This window comes from Lissotriton vulgaris, unplaced genomic scaffold (assembly GCF_964263255.1).
Source record: "Lissotriton vulgaris unplaced genomic scaffold, aLisVul1.2 SCAFFOLD_744, whole genome shotgun sequence".
Lineage (NCBI taxonomy): Eukaryota > Metazoa > Chordata > Amphibia > Caudata > Salamandridae > Lissotriton > Lissotriton vulgaris.
This window is the reverse complement of record NW_028241174.1, coordinates 847,094-862,220: the sequence shown is the minus strand read 5'-3', so window position 1 is coordinate 862,220 and position 15,127 is coordinate 847,094. Positions and strand designations below refer to the sequence as shown.

General features: G+C 45.0%; 1 protein-coding gene across 1 annotated transcript in view; it reads right to left on the bottom strand.

Moving 5' to 3' along the window:
* Positions 1-2,892: 2,892 nt before the first annotated feature.
* The window catches only part of LOC147672095 (E3 ubiquitin-protein ligase TRIM58-like), a 190,197-nt gene continuing 177,962 nt past the window's right edge, over positions 2,893-15,127 (bottom strand). The window contains exon 6 of the mRNA XM_086948038.1: positions 2,893-8,211. Coding sequence (XP_086804164.1) covers positions 7,700-8,211 — 512 coding nt within the window. The 3' untranslated portion in view covers positions 2,893-7,699. The remainder of the gene's footprint in view (positions 8,212-15,127) is intronic.

Genomic DNA, 15,127 nt, shown 5'->3' with positions numbered 1-15,127 from the left:
GCTCTGTCACCCCTTCTGTTCAATATCTATCTACAGCCTCTGATTCTAATGCGCAACCAAATGGACTGCCAGGTGTATAACTATGCGGACAACACCCAAATCATCATACAACTGGATGATGGCCAGGATGCCTTCGCAAGACTGCAAAATATTCTGAGAAGCACAGCCAACTGGATGTCAAGGAATTCCCTAAAGATCAATCCGCATAAGACCGAGGTGTTGCCTATTACCATCACTGGCAACCCATGGAATGATCAATTTCGGCCTAGGGAGCTGGGTATGCCCCCGGAATCGGCGGCAGAGGTCAAAAGCCTGGGCATCCATGTGGACGGTAAATTTTCCATGAAAAAACAAGTTACGGCTGTAGTGGGACTCAGGAAAGTCTCCTCGTTGTTGTCCTTTTCCACCTTGAGGAGTGCGGTCTCTGCTATGATTCTAGCCAGGCTGGACTATGGCAACTCGTTGTATATAGGACTACCGCAAAGACTCCTAAATAAAATGCAGGTCGTCATGAATGACGCTGCCAGACTCATTTTTAAAAAGCCGAGGAACACGCATGCATCCCCCCTCTTGCGTGAACTACATTGGCTGCCAGTCAAGCAGAGGCTAATGTTCAAGGGGCTGTGCATTGTCCATAAAGCCCTTTATGGTAGGGCACCAAGCTACATGAAATCACGCCTGACTCTCTATAGGCCGGGGAGGGCGCCAAGATCTGCCGAAGCTACCCTCCTTGTCCAACCACGTTGTACACTGGCTACTGTGGGAGGTCGTGCTTTCTCTTACACACTCCCAGCTCTCTGTTATAAATTGCCATTGGAACTGCAGAAAGAAACCAAGCTGCTGCCCTTCCGAAAGAAATTAAAAACTGTGCTCTTTCTGCAAGCGTGGGGCTGCCTCTAATTCGTGACCAGCTGTATTTTTCTGAATCGCTAAGCTGACCCTGACAAAGCGCTTAGAGACCCCTGGGTTATAATGCACTATATAAATCAAATAAATAAATAAATAAATAAATAAAATCAGAGCAAGCAGTGAAAGGTACAAACCAGTGGGGCACAAGGATTACACCGTGGGCTGGCTCTCAAACAAAAGTATTTTCTGAACTTTTTATTCCCATGTGGATTTTGTGCTATGATTCAGGGTGCTGTACATTTCTTTGTGTTGAGTTTTGTGATCTTGGTAATTGCCTTATTTTATTTATAGGGGAAGGATCTGTTGGGTCGGCGTGGCTCCTGGCTATGTCATGGTAACAGGTGGAATGTTGTGGTTAGGTGTTCTACGAGGGTCGGTTGGTGTCAGAACAAAGTGAGACCTGTGGTATGATGTGCTGGTAGCAGATTATATAGAAATAAAACTCGCCAACCTTACTTCGGGTGTACGCCTCCTATTTTCATTGTGCTTTTAATCAGTAGTACCTGTGCATGAGGATTAGAGGTACTGGAGTCATGCGCACTTGTGCTTGGAGTCCGGCTTCTTTATAAGAAATGCATGTGCATTGAGTCCAGACATCCAGAGCTTGCAGTCACAATCATCTATAATTGAGGTAGAAGTGATTTTGCTTTGAGTCTAACCTCAAAGAATTTGGAATCAACATACCCTATCCTTCGAAACAGGAGTGCCTGTTCTTGGGAGTCAGAAGTTTCTTTATGTGTTGTCAACTGTGCCTGTGGTATTAAGCAACAGCATCTATCAACGGCTATCAATATTTGAGTCTGATTTGCATGCACATGGTGCCAGATGTACCTGTATTTGAAGTAGGCACTGCTAGTGCTTGGAGTTAAAGTTATCTGTAATTGAATAAGCAGGTTGTGATTAGACCCAACAAAGCCTTTGCGTGAAATCAGAAGTGCTTATATTTTATGTGGGAGTGTCCGTGACTGTAGGCAACAGTGCCACATTTTGATTTGGCAGTGCCTGTCCTGAATTAGAAGTGCTTGTACTTGGAGTAAGCAGTGCCTGTGTTTTAATTCAGCAGTCCCTGTCTTTAATAAGCAGTGACTGTGTTTGAGGATTAGCTGTACTGGAGTCAGGCACACTTGTGCTATGAATGAGGAGTACCTGTGCTCCAGTGAGGAGTGCCTGTGCTCCAGTGAGGAGTGTCTGTGCTCCAGTAAGGAGTGCCTGTGCCCTAGTGAGGAGTGCAGGTGCTCTGGTGAGGAGTTCCTGTGCTTGCTCAGTGACCATGATTGGAATCAGGATTAGCCATGAGTGATAGACTTCGAGTCAGGGTTAGTTGTACTGAACTCAGGTGCCTTTATACTTGGGCCAACAGCACCATTATTTTGAGGCAGCTGTGCCTGTGCTTGGCACCAGGAATGCCAGTGCTTGGATTGTATTGGAGTCAGGCACACTTGTGCTTGGAGTAAGGATTCTATTCATTCGAGTGAGAAATGCGTGTTCTTTGAGTTATGAGTTCCTGAGCTTGGAGTCGGAATGTCATTACAAGACCGGAGTCTAACATTATGCAAATACTTTTATGTGCTGCCCAACATGCAGCCCTTTAGTGTACTTAGCTGTGTCAGAGCAGCGAACAAAAGAGGAAGATGGGAGCCTGCACAGTCTATTGGTCATGATACTAATGTTATGTTTATTGTGATGTAATAACATTCTTTAAAGGGCTGCATGTTGGGCAGCAAATACAGTATTTTTATAATGTTAGCCTATGTATGTCTTTAATGAAATCAAGATTCTCTCTTTATAATAATTGGAGAATCGTCATTATCTGCAATTGAGTTAGGAATGATTTAGCTCTGAGGCCACAGTCGATGTATTTGAATCAAAACCTCCTGTCCATCGTAACAGGAGTGCCTGTTCTTCAGAGTCTAACAACACCTCAAATGCCAGTACTGATCTCAATTATTGAGTTCATTCATACACCATGATCACACACCTCAATTGTCATGATCATATCAATATTTATTCATAGTAGCTTTTTTTCCTAAAAATATATTTATCAATTCAGAACAGATATTTTGTCAAAATGTATATGCAGATATTTCAATACACAGGGACATTGATACCACAATATTTACAACAATGGACAAATCGCATAGACAATACAGAAAACAAATAACTTTTTGCAAACAAATATTCAAAAACGATTTTAAAGCTCAGATTCTGTTGTAGTAAAACCTTATTTAGAAAGTATAAACTACCCTCATGACTAACATTGTAGTACAATAATAAATTTTTTTCTACAAGAACACGCAACCAAACAGTGGCCCTACTGAGCTAATAGAAGGCAGTTACAAATCAAAGTAATTAATAATGAGCACAGTGGTGCTGCATATGTACAACATCTGTTTGTTTGTGAAAAAAACTGTTGACGTGTTTCAAATTCATCAATGTCTCTTTTCGGGTACTCCTCAAGACTCAGAACACAAATGAGCTAAGTTCTCCAAAATGTTTAAGTTTTGATCCAAATTCAACTTTTATTCCACCTCCATATCTGTGAGGCACTTTATTCCCCGAAAATCAATTGTTGGGGGTCCATAACCTTCTGTTATTTCATTGCCACAACCCTTGTTTAGGTAGCGTTAGTTTGTCCAGAAAAAAATCCTCTCCTGTGCTATTAATCAGCACTGTCTATCAATGTCTATCAGCAATTGAATTTGAAGTGCATATGTTTTGAATAAGCAATTCATATAGTTTGAATCAAAACAGCTGTGCCTTCAATCAGCAGTGCCTGTCTTTGCAGCTTGCAGTGTCAGTTTTATGAATCAGACCTGCATTTGTAGGAGTGAGGAGTGTTTGTGCGAGTAATAGCAGTGCCTGTTCTTGGAATCAGAAGTATTTATGTTTTAAATCAAAAGCCTTGTGTCAGTGGAGCCTGTGTTTTGAACCTTTGAACCAGCATGCCTTTGTTTTAATTTGGAAGTGCCTGTGACTGGAGTCAGTATTACCTGTGCCTGGCACCCACAGTCTCTCTTTTTGAATCAGAAGTGCCTGTGCTTGTCGTCTGGAGTACCTGTGCTTGGCGTCGGCATTAGCAGTACTAGGGTCAGAGTACCTGTATCTGGAGTCCGCAGTGACATTTATTTGTTCATTACAGATACCCTGACTCCGAGCACAGACACTGCTGACTCCAAGCACTGCGCGATCAATAAATGAGACAGAAGTGCCTGTGCTCAGAGTCAGAATTAGAAGTACTGGAGTCAGGAGGGCCTGTGTGTGGAGTTAGGATTATCTGTAATTGATGAGTGACAGTGCCTGGAGAGAGTGTTATCTGTAACTGAGACATAAGTGATTGTGTTTGAAGTCAGCTGGGCCAGTGTTTTGCATCAGAGGTGTCTGTGCATGGAATCTTCAGTGCCTGTGGTTGACATCACAAGTGCCTGTGTTTCGCACCACCAATAACTGTGACTCAGAGGTCATCCGTGTCTGTGCTTAGAGTCAGAAGTAAGTGTTATCAGAGAAAGGAAAAAGGAATATCTGTGTTTTGAATGAGATCACAGGTTACTGTGTGTACAATTAGCAGTGCCTGTGTTTTGAATCAGCAGTGCCTGTGCTTGAAGTCAATAGTGACTCTGCTTAGAGTCCCCGTTATCAGTATTGTATTCAATGGAATGCTCCACATTCCAATGTTCTAATAAGCAGTATTTTAAATAAGCAGTGCCAGTGGCTGGAATCAGCAGTGCCCACTTTGAATCAGTAGTAATTGTTTTTTGAATCAGCAGTGCCTGTGCTTGGAGAAAGCAGTACCTGTGCCTGGAGTCGGGTGTATCTGTGCTTTGGTTCAGAAATGCATGGTTAGCAGTGCATATACTGACTCCATATAGTTGTAGTCAGTAGTGGTTGTGATAGGAGTTTATGAGCCCTTTTGGAACTTTTGCGCCACTGGAAAATCACTTTTTATTGACAGTCCGGCAGCACGTGCCACAGCATTATAAAAAGGTCACAAAAAGCCACTTTAAGTGACTTTTCATGGCCATGTAAATATGTGCATGAAAGCAGGGTTTCATGCGTGTTACTGTGGGTGTTCCCACACACTAGCCCTGCTCTCCTCTTTTCTGAATGATCGGAGACTAACAGTGACCTTAGATAGGTATCAATCTGAGCCATATGTCCTCCTGTGTGGAGTTCCTCAGGGATCTTCTCTGAGCCCTTCTCTTTTTAATGTCAATGTCTCAGAACTTGCCCTTTTGATCCGAGAATGTGGGTTTAGCTTGACGTCTTATGCTGACAATACCCAGATGGTAGTAGCAGCATACAGACGTCATGCCTCTCCTGCTCTACAGTTTCAGAACTGTATGAGAGAAATAAATAGATGGATGGGAACACATTGTCTTAAACTAAACTCTTAGAAGACCGAGGTCATAATCTTCGGTAACCTGCAACCCAGTAGGGACAAACTCTGGTGGCCGGCCGAGATTGGTGAACAACCAAAACCAGAGCAAATGACAAATAATTTGGAAGTATAGATTGATAACAAACTAGCACTCTCATACCAGACTAATGCCATCATCTCTGCTTCCCAGTTTCTCATAAAGAAATTATAGAAGATCCTACCCTACATCCCTCTGGACACTAGAAAGATGGTGGTAACAACACTAATCCAGTCAAAACTGGATTCTTGCAATTGGCTCTATCTGAGCATATGTTATGTTATGTTAAATGAATTTATATTGCACGCGGATACTCAAATAGTGTCCCCTGCATACTTGCAGGAGGAAGACAAAAAACGGAAGTGCTAAAAGAGAAAGGTTTTAAACTTTTTTTTTTATTGCAGAATCTTGGACGCTGCGCAGCTCGAAGGGCAAAGCATTCCAAGCCAAAGTAGCTTTCTGCACAAAGGAGCTCCCACCGAGCCTTTGACGTTTAAACCCAGGAGTCTTCACCAGAAGTTGAGAAGAGGACCGCAACTGTCTCATTAGGTTATAAAAAAACAAACCTCTTCTGCAGATAGGTCGGACCTGAACCATAGAGTGCCCTATGGGCAATAACCAAAGTTTTACATTTTATTCCAGATTCCACTGCGAGCCATTGTAAGGAACGTAAATGAGCTCGCACGCTACACTTGCTAGACAACCCAAGCAGCCATCCGACCGCCAAATTTTGGACAACCTGTAGTTTATTCAAGAGGTAGCTGGTAAGGCCCGCATAGAGAGCGTTAGCATAGTCCAAGCGGGACAGAATCAAGGAGCGAACCACCGTCTCTTTAGCAGGATTTGGAAGGAGAGGAAGAAATGTCCTCAAAGCTTTCAAAGTGCCGAAGCAGGTCCCAACCAGCTTCTTGACCTGGGTTGAAAAGGACAGGTTTTCATTGAACCAGACCCCCAGATGTTTTTCAGCAATGCCCATTGCACTCGGCAAGGGGAGGCCTTGGGGCCATAGCCTCTCTCTGAAGTTAGCAGGGAAAGTGCCGTATAAGAGGACCTCAGACTCATCTTCGTTGCATTTTAGCTGCGCCTGAGCGAGCCAACTAAAGACAGAGGACAAGCAATGTTGAGCCTGTGCAAAACACAGTACTGTAGTCAGCAGTGCATGCGGAGTGACTGTGATTGGAGTCAGCAGGGCCATTTGCTTGGAGTTTTGGTTACCTGTAAGTGAACAGTGTCTGTTTGTGAAGTAAGCTGTGACAGTGTTTACATCAGTAGAGCATGTGCTTGGAGTCAGTAGTGCCTAGTTACTGAATAGGTAGTGCCTGTGACAGCAGTCAGCAGTGCCGATGTCTAGCATGAGCGCCTATGATTGGAGCAGGCGTTATGTGTAGCAGTGCCTGTTTGTGGAGTAAGCAGTGATGGTGTTTACATCGATAGTCCACGTGTTTGGAGCCAGCATTGCCTATTCTTGAAGGCCATGTTAGCTGTAATGGAGTCAGCAGTGCCTGTGCATTGAATCAGCAGTGCCCATGTTGAATCCGCAGAAATTGAGTTTTGAATCTGCAGTGTCTGTGCTTAAAGCTAGCAGTGCCTGTGCCTGGTGTCAGGTGTATCTGTGCTTGGATTCAGAAGTGTATGGACCCAGCAGTGCATATGGTTGGAGTTGTGAGTGCCTGTGACAGGAGTCTGTTATACTTGTGCCTGAAGTTAGGGTTATCTGTATTTGAGTGTGCAATGCCTGTTTTCGGTGTATGTAGTGACAGTAGTGACCATGTTTAGTTAGTAGGGCCTAAATTTGAAGTTAGAGATATCTGTAACTAAACCAGCAGTGCCTGTGTCTGGAGTCAGGAGTGCCTGTGTCTGGAGCGATCATTATTGGTAATGAGACATGAGTGCCTGTGACTAGACTGAGTGCCTGTGACTTGACCGTGGAGTGCCTCTGACTAGACTGAGAAGTGCCTATGACTGGAACTGGTAGTGCCTGTGGCTGGAGTCCGTAGTGCCTGTATTTGGGTTCAGTGTTATCTGAAATGGAGCCGCCTGTGTCAGTAACCAGCAGTGCCTGTGGTCGCAGTGCCTGTATTTGGAGTCAGGTATGCTCCTTTAGTCAGTGCTGAATGTTAAATAAATGACAAATCAGGAGCAGAAGGGGTTAATAAGAGCTGGGAGAAGGAAGGTCACTGCCCCTTCCTAACCCAGGAGTCACAGCCCCTTCAATATGAACCACAAGCAGGGTCACCCTTCCCCCACATTGGTCACAGCTCTCCCTCACAGGACTCCAGCAAGGGGTGCCCCTCCCCTGGGGACCTCTCGGGTGGGGGAGGGGAGCATGAATGCAATGTTCAGGGGAGGGGGGGGGGGCTGCAGCTCCTACACCAGCCTCATCTCTGCTGCTCCCCAGTTGAGACAGAAGATCGGGAAGAGCCTGTGAGTGAAGGGGACCCAGGGGAAAGTGTAGATAAGCTCCATGGAGTCCGCATTGTACAGGGACACCACCCCCCCCCCACGAAGTCCAGAAACACCCCCAGCTTTAGGAGCCTCTCACGAGGGGTCAGAGGGGTATCAGAGGAGGTGAGAGCACAGTACTGACCATTCTTCAGACTCCTCATAGCCCAGACTCCCTTCCGAGGTGACCATCTGATCCATCCCTTCCTTTCCACAGACTCTGCTGCGACCCCCACAGCCCATCCTTCCCCCTCCTGCAGCAACTGCACCTCCCAGTAATGTCTGCCTGATGTGAACCCCTCGCTCCCCAGTACACAGGGTTCATAGGAGGTGAATCTCTTGGGGGTCTGTGGCAGGGGCTGTCTTGTGAATGTGCATCTCACACGTCTCCCCGCCTCAGACAGGCGGAGCCGAGGATGCGCTGTGTCTGGATCCAGAGTCACCTTCACTGCAGAGAAGAGATATAGAATTAGAGATTTAAGCTGCAGCACAGAGGACCAATCAAAAAGAACACACTGCACTAGATAGCAACTACGGGGAAGGAGAGCAAGGTACTATAGAATATTCTGAACTGTGCTGCACCTACCTGGAAGCACCAAACTGTAAAATAAAATACACTGCACTAAACTGCAGTTACTTGGATCTACACACTGTATTGTACTGCACTATACAGTACCTATCCTATAAGCGTCCACTGCACTACACTGAACAATAGAGTGCAGTATACAGCAACTACATTGAAGGAGCACACTGTACTGTACAATATACTGCCCTAAACAGCACCTACATGGGAGGAGAGCACTGTACTGTACTGTACTACACTAATTTAGCAGCACCAATCTGGAAGGAGCACATTGCAGTGTACTGTAAACTGAACTAAACAGCATCTATCTAGAGGCAATTCACTGTACAATATACTGCATTACACATTGTACCTACCTGGAAAGAGCACCTACTTCGAAAGAGCATTGTTCAGTACTGCACTAGACAATACCTATCTGGACAGAGCATACTTTTGTAATGTACACTGCACTAGAAAGTTCCCATCTGGAAGAAGCACACTGTACTGTACAATATACAGCACCCATCTTACAGGTGTGCACTGAACTGTACTACAAAGATCACACCTGGAAGGTGTGCACAGTACAGTAGCTATCTCAAAGGACCACAGTATAGATTACAGTGCACTAGAAAGTACCTATCGTTACTTCAATTATTCGTGGTTCTTCAGGCTGAACTTAGATAGCAAGTCAGAGGAAGATATAACTCCCTCATTGGTTATAAGGTCTCCTAGTTTTGTAATGCCAGCTTTATGCCAGTCTGCGAGGTAAGACCTTCCAAAAATAGCAGGAAGGTTGTTGTTGTCAAGAGTGGGGGAATAGTGATTGAATCTGCCCAGCCCAAAGATTCTACGAATGTTGTGAAAGACTAAGAGCTTATAAGAGTCTTAAATCTCACAAGTTTGTAATATCCGAACAAGATCTCACAGAGTAGGCAGCCCCAGTATTGTTCGCCCAGCAGAAGATGAAATGGCGAGGCAAGTCCGGGTATGGAGGGGGAAGGTGTTACCCGTAACAGGTCGGAGCTATACTGTAGAACCGAGGCCTAGTAGTATAGAGTAATGTTAGGAAAGGACCAGCCTCCTCGTTCTTTTGGGAGAGATAGTTGTCTTAGTGCCAGCCTAGGTTGGGAGTATGCCCATATAAACTGTGTAAAGATTTGTTGGAATTTCAGCAGATTGGATTTGCTAAATTCCAAGGGTATGGTACGGAAAAAGTAAAGAAGTTTAGGGAAGTATGTCATTTTTATAACATTACATCTTCCGACAAGAGTGAGATGCAGGTTGTCAATCTATTTTAGGACCTTACTAGTGTGAGCGGCGAGACGGGTTAAGTTGTCTGTTACAATTTCACCTGAATTAGAAGAAATAGAAATCTCCAGATATTTTGCCTTGGGAACCACTCTGTAATCGATCCATGCAATTTGGCTGTTTATTATAATTTGAGTTTTGTTTTTATTCAGAGCATATCCTGAAAGTTTCCCAAATTTAAAAGCCTCAGTTTCTAGAGCCAGTATGGTATTGCAGGGGTTGGGCGAAGTGATAGCAAGGTCGTCGGCATAAGCCATTATTTTAGTGTTACTCCCCTGGAAGCTAACTGAAGAAATGACCTGTTTTTTTTCAATTTGTTTAATGAACGAGTCTAGATATAGGGTGAACAGCAGATGGGAGCAGGGGTAACCCTGCCTGGTTCCCCGAGAGATATCAAATTGGTCAGTAGGTTGCCCATTGATGGAAACACAGGCCATAGGTTTAACGTAGAGAGCTTACACCGCCTGCGTGAGTTTTGGCCCAATACCCATCTTGCCCATGACGGCCCACAGGAATCACCAGGAGACCCGGTCAAATGCTTTTTCGGCTTCAAGCAGTGTTAGTGACATCGGGCCTCCAGCTGCTTGTGCGGCGTCAAATAGGGTGATGGCCTCCTGACGTGTTCGGTTGTACCTTTTTTTAGGATAAACCCATGCTGCCATTCTGAGACTAGGGACTCGGCCACGGAGGAAATTCTTGTTGCTAATATTTTAGAAACAAACTTTGAGTCGCAGCCACATCTCCGGACACCTGAGAGATCTGCATTGGCTCCCGGTCAATAAGAGAATCACCTTCCGTCTCCTCATCCACGCACACAAAGCCCTACACAGCCAAGGCCCAGAATACCTCAACAGCCGCCTCAACTTCTACGCTCCCAAACGCCAGCTTCGTTCGACCGGCCATGCCCTCGCCGCCGTCCCCCGCATCCGCAGAGCCACCACAGGGGGACGGTCCTTCTCCTACCTCGCCGCCAAGACATGGAACTCCCTCCCCACCCACCTCCGACTGACCCAGGACCACCTCGCCTTCAGGAAGCAACTCAAGACCTGGTTGTTCGAGCAGTAGCGGATCCCCCCTCCCCCCAGCGCCTTGAGACCCTCTGGGTAAGTAGTGCGCTATATAAATCCGATGATTGATTGATTGATTGAGTCACATTTGATAAGGGTTGATAGGCCTGTAAGAACTCATCTCTAATGGAGATGTATCCTTCTTAGGGAATATAGCTATCCTGGCCTTAGACCAAGAAGCAGGAGGTAAGGCCCCGTTGAAAATAGAGATTACTACTTCTGTAAAGATTGTTTTAATTTGGGGGGTAAAGATCTTATAAAAAGGCTGGATAAGGATACCAAAATCTCCTCCCAGGTAGGGGTTAGGTCTAATAGCTCCCTATTATCTTGGCTAAGTCGTCTAAGATCAATCCAGCTAAGATAGCAAGAGGTCTCATTTTCAAATATATTATCTGTGCAGCCATTTTCCTCGGTATACAACTTAGCGTAGAATTCCTGGAATCCCTTCCTTGTGAGATTAGAGTCATTGGTCTCACTCCCGGAGGGTAGTCTGATCGTATTTATCTCACTACTGGAGGTCTGTTGCCTAGTCCTGAAGGGCAGATGGTGTCAAATGCTGTCACTGCACTCATAGTTTTTCTCACGGGAGCTAGCCCACTTGGCTGCGACTTTTTCAGTGAAGACTGCCCCGATCTCAGCCTTGGCCAAAACTACTTCCTTCTGAACATTCTCGATATCTTGTCCTGTTTAAATAAGTTGGACAAGTTTAGTTTCCCTGTAGGTTACTAATAAGTAGTTTCTCCTTTTTATTTTTGCAAGCTTAGCGTATCCCAGACAGTCATTAAGGGAGCAGAGCCAGTGTTTATTTCCAGGAATTCCAGGAATTCCTGGATCCATCCTTGCATGTGCGTTTGATAATTACTATCTCTGAGAAGGGCTTTTTCAAAACTCCACAGGGGCATCTCTCTACATTTCCCTAGACCCTGGATATTGAGGATAAGCGGATTGTGGTCAGCCATAAAACGGGGAGCATCTCAATGGTACAGTTGTTAACAAGTGAGGCTGAAAGAAAGAAATAGTCCAGTCTAGCTAGAGAGTGATGCGGGGTGGAAAATAAGGTATAACCAGGCTGAGCAGGGTTTATTCTAGCCCATGTATCTCTTAATCCGTGAGCCTGAACAAGATTAGCTAAAGCCTGGAAAACCTGGGGTTTCCTACCCTTGTATCTCCAGTGATTATCAGTCTCCCAGTTACATGGCAGATGTATATTGAGATCGCCACACAGGATAATAGGAGTGGGCCAGTGTGCTAATTCATCTGGTGGTCGGTGTGACTCCCATACATAGAGCAGAGGGTAAAGGGGGGGGGGGGGTTAGGGAGATGACATTCAACTATAACCCATCTGCCCAGAGGATCGGATTTAACTCGGGGAGTATTGAGAGATAGTCTTTTGTCCGCCGGAATACCAACCCCTTTTGTTTTAGTTCCCTGTGTTGTGGCCCCCAGAATTTTGAGCCCCATAGAATCCAATAAATGCTTCTGAGAGCCCTCAATGTGGGTTTCTTGTAGGCAATTGATATTCCCCCCCGGAGATCGTAGCCCTAAGGCCACATTTTGCCTTTTGGAGGAATCGTTGAGCCCGCAAATGTTGGCAGAGACAATTCTTAATAAGTCTAACTTAGCCATTTAAGGGGGAAAAAAAAGAAAAAAAGAAAGAGAAATAGTCTTGCGATCCTGTCCTAAGGCATAGAAGGTGTAAATAAGAGTGTATGTGTGCATGTGCCAAAAGGAAACAACAGTGCTGCAGCGCCAATTCATTCTAGTGTCCTGCCCAAACCCCCCCTTCTTCGAGCAATCAGGCAAAGCCTGAATGATGAAAGTCAGCATGAGTCCCGGCTGCCTGCCACGCCGGACCAAGGAAGAAAAACAGGTTATGTTTTTGGGTGGCTAGCAGCCCATTAAGTAAGAAAAAGAAAAGAGTGGTATCAAACACAATCCTTTATAGGGATATCTATATTTACCCAGTGTCTTCGGAGGGATTTTAGTGCTAAGAAAAGCGGCAATGCTAAACCCCAGCGGTAAAGACAAAGGGAAAAAGAAAAAAAAAGAAAAAGAGGAAAAGGATAAAGTAAAAAAAAGAAAAGAAAAGAGCAAGAGGGTCCAGGAGTCTGAGTTCATTGTGGCAGGAGCAGTGTCTGAGAGAGAATCCTGCCCTGTGATGAAGTGGAATTAAGTGGAATTAATTATGACAGGGAGGAGAGTGGATTTTTCATCTATTGTTTTTCTTGGATTTCAACTCCTCCAGATACTACCCCGCTTTAATTTCGGATAAAAAGACCTTAGTAGTCCCGTTTGTGATCACTTTGAGCCTGGCAGGGATCATTAAATAGACTTCAGCGCCCAGCTGTTGGAAAGGAGTGATCAGTTGTTTCAGACGCCATCTCCGTTCTACCGTCTGGTGACAGAAGTCTGGCTGGGCAAAAAAAGTAATCCCGTTGGCCCCTTTCTTAGAATTAAAGCAAGCCTGATTATATATCAGCTGTCTGAGGAGAAAGTTGCCGAAGTAAACAAGGAATATGCTTGGGTGCGCTCCAGTCGTGTGATCACTGTTGTACTGCCTTTTCTGGTTGAAGGGAAAGCGGTGCACCCTTTGCACTTCCCGATCCCAGTCCCACCCCTGGTTGTCTGGGAAAGAATCTTTTAGTAGTTTAACGATGAAACGTCTTGGGTCGTCTCCCTCTTTGCCTTCCGGAATACGAAGCAGGCGTAGGTTATTCCTGTGCTAGCGATTCTCCTGATCCTCCATCTTAGACATCAGATCAACCAGGCAGGCAGTGTTGGCTTCCCCTTGTTGTTTAGTAGTCAAGGAATCAGCCTCCAGGTGTTCCGCTCAAGCTTCCACCATAGTGACCCGGTCATTGATCTCAGTGCAGGTTTTATTCAAATGCCTTAGTCCGCCCTGCAGCTTCTTAGAGGCATTTTTGGCAGCGCGGTTGTCAGCCCGGACCTCCTCATGGAACTCTTTGATGGAAGCAAGTATGGTGGCCAAAGAAGGTTCGGCTTTATCGGCCTAATCACTTTATTTTTACACCTCTTCCTGAAATCCACACGCTCCTATAGCGGAGCCGATCACTATTCACCACCCCCGTGGTCTGATAGCAGCATGACTTTACGCATAGTACCGTCCACGCATGGAATCAGTTGGACTACTGCAGTCCTCACCAACACGCCCGTCCGAACCACCGTGCCTTCACAATTGTCCTTGAATGCCACCAGGTTTCTTCTTTGCGCCACACAATGGTAACTACAAATCACTTGTTCTGGGAATCCCAGGTTATGTAATTAAATGTTTATATTTTCCTTCTCCCCCTTCTAGGCATTTAGAGGCTATATTATTGTTAAGGCTTTCACTGAAAATGTCTTGATGATGGTCCCCGTGATTTACTAGGTGTCCGAAACGCCGTCGATCTTTTAGTACCAAAAAACGAAAACGTGATTACTATGTGTTTCAATGGTGCTTCGTTTAAATATTCTGTACAATTGCATTCATAACAGAAAAATGTGTTGTGCCTTATAAAGCCCTTCTTTGCTCTCTATATTCACCTTCTGTACCCGGTCTGTGAGTGCTGTGCACAGGCTTGTGTTCCACACTGGCTGACTTGTGGAAGGTACTCTGTGTGATATAACTACGTGTAAATTGAGTAAACTTTGAAAGACCACTGTCCGGCTGGACATGTCACTCTTTATATAGATTGACTCTGTCTATATTTTATTTATTTTTTCAACTTCCTTGCATGGGACCAATGTTGCATGTACAAAGTATGTTCCCCGAGGTCCCTGCTGACTAATTTGGGGCCCCTTGTTGTTGTAAAATTAACTTTGCGCAATCAGTTGATCGCAAGGTCTTCTCCCTCCTTCCACTTCTCCTAAGTGGCCTCTTGTCCCGTGGTACAAGCAGCTGTGTACACCTTTGTTTCCCTCACAAACTGTCCTTGTGTAATGTCTGACTCAGCACCTTTATACTCCATTGAGTATATCAACAAAATTTGTGCAGGCCCATCTTTGTTTGATGCTCCAGACGAAGTGACCACTACTGGCAATGCCAGTCTCTCGGAGGATCTAGAAAAACACAAGAAAAAACATGCTCGGCTAGAGCTGATGATGCTCATGTTAACTCAATATTTGAAATCCAACACCATTCCTCTAGGGTTACAAGTAAGAAATATCCCTGGTGTGTTCACTGACAACCCTAAATATATCACTGGGTTCAGCAGCATCGGTACAACTTGTTCCCGGCACTGGCTAGTGCTTGGAATTGAAACTGCTGTTGAAGAACTTAAAAAGCTGGATGATACCATCAAAGATTTGGAGAAGTAAATAACAGATGATAAAACAATCACTGACACAAAGTCCCTGTTAGAAAAAATTGACAAAACAGTGGCGGAATTCCACCGCATTGAGCAGAATAAGAAATCAAATAAAGTAAA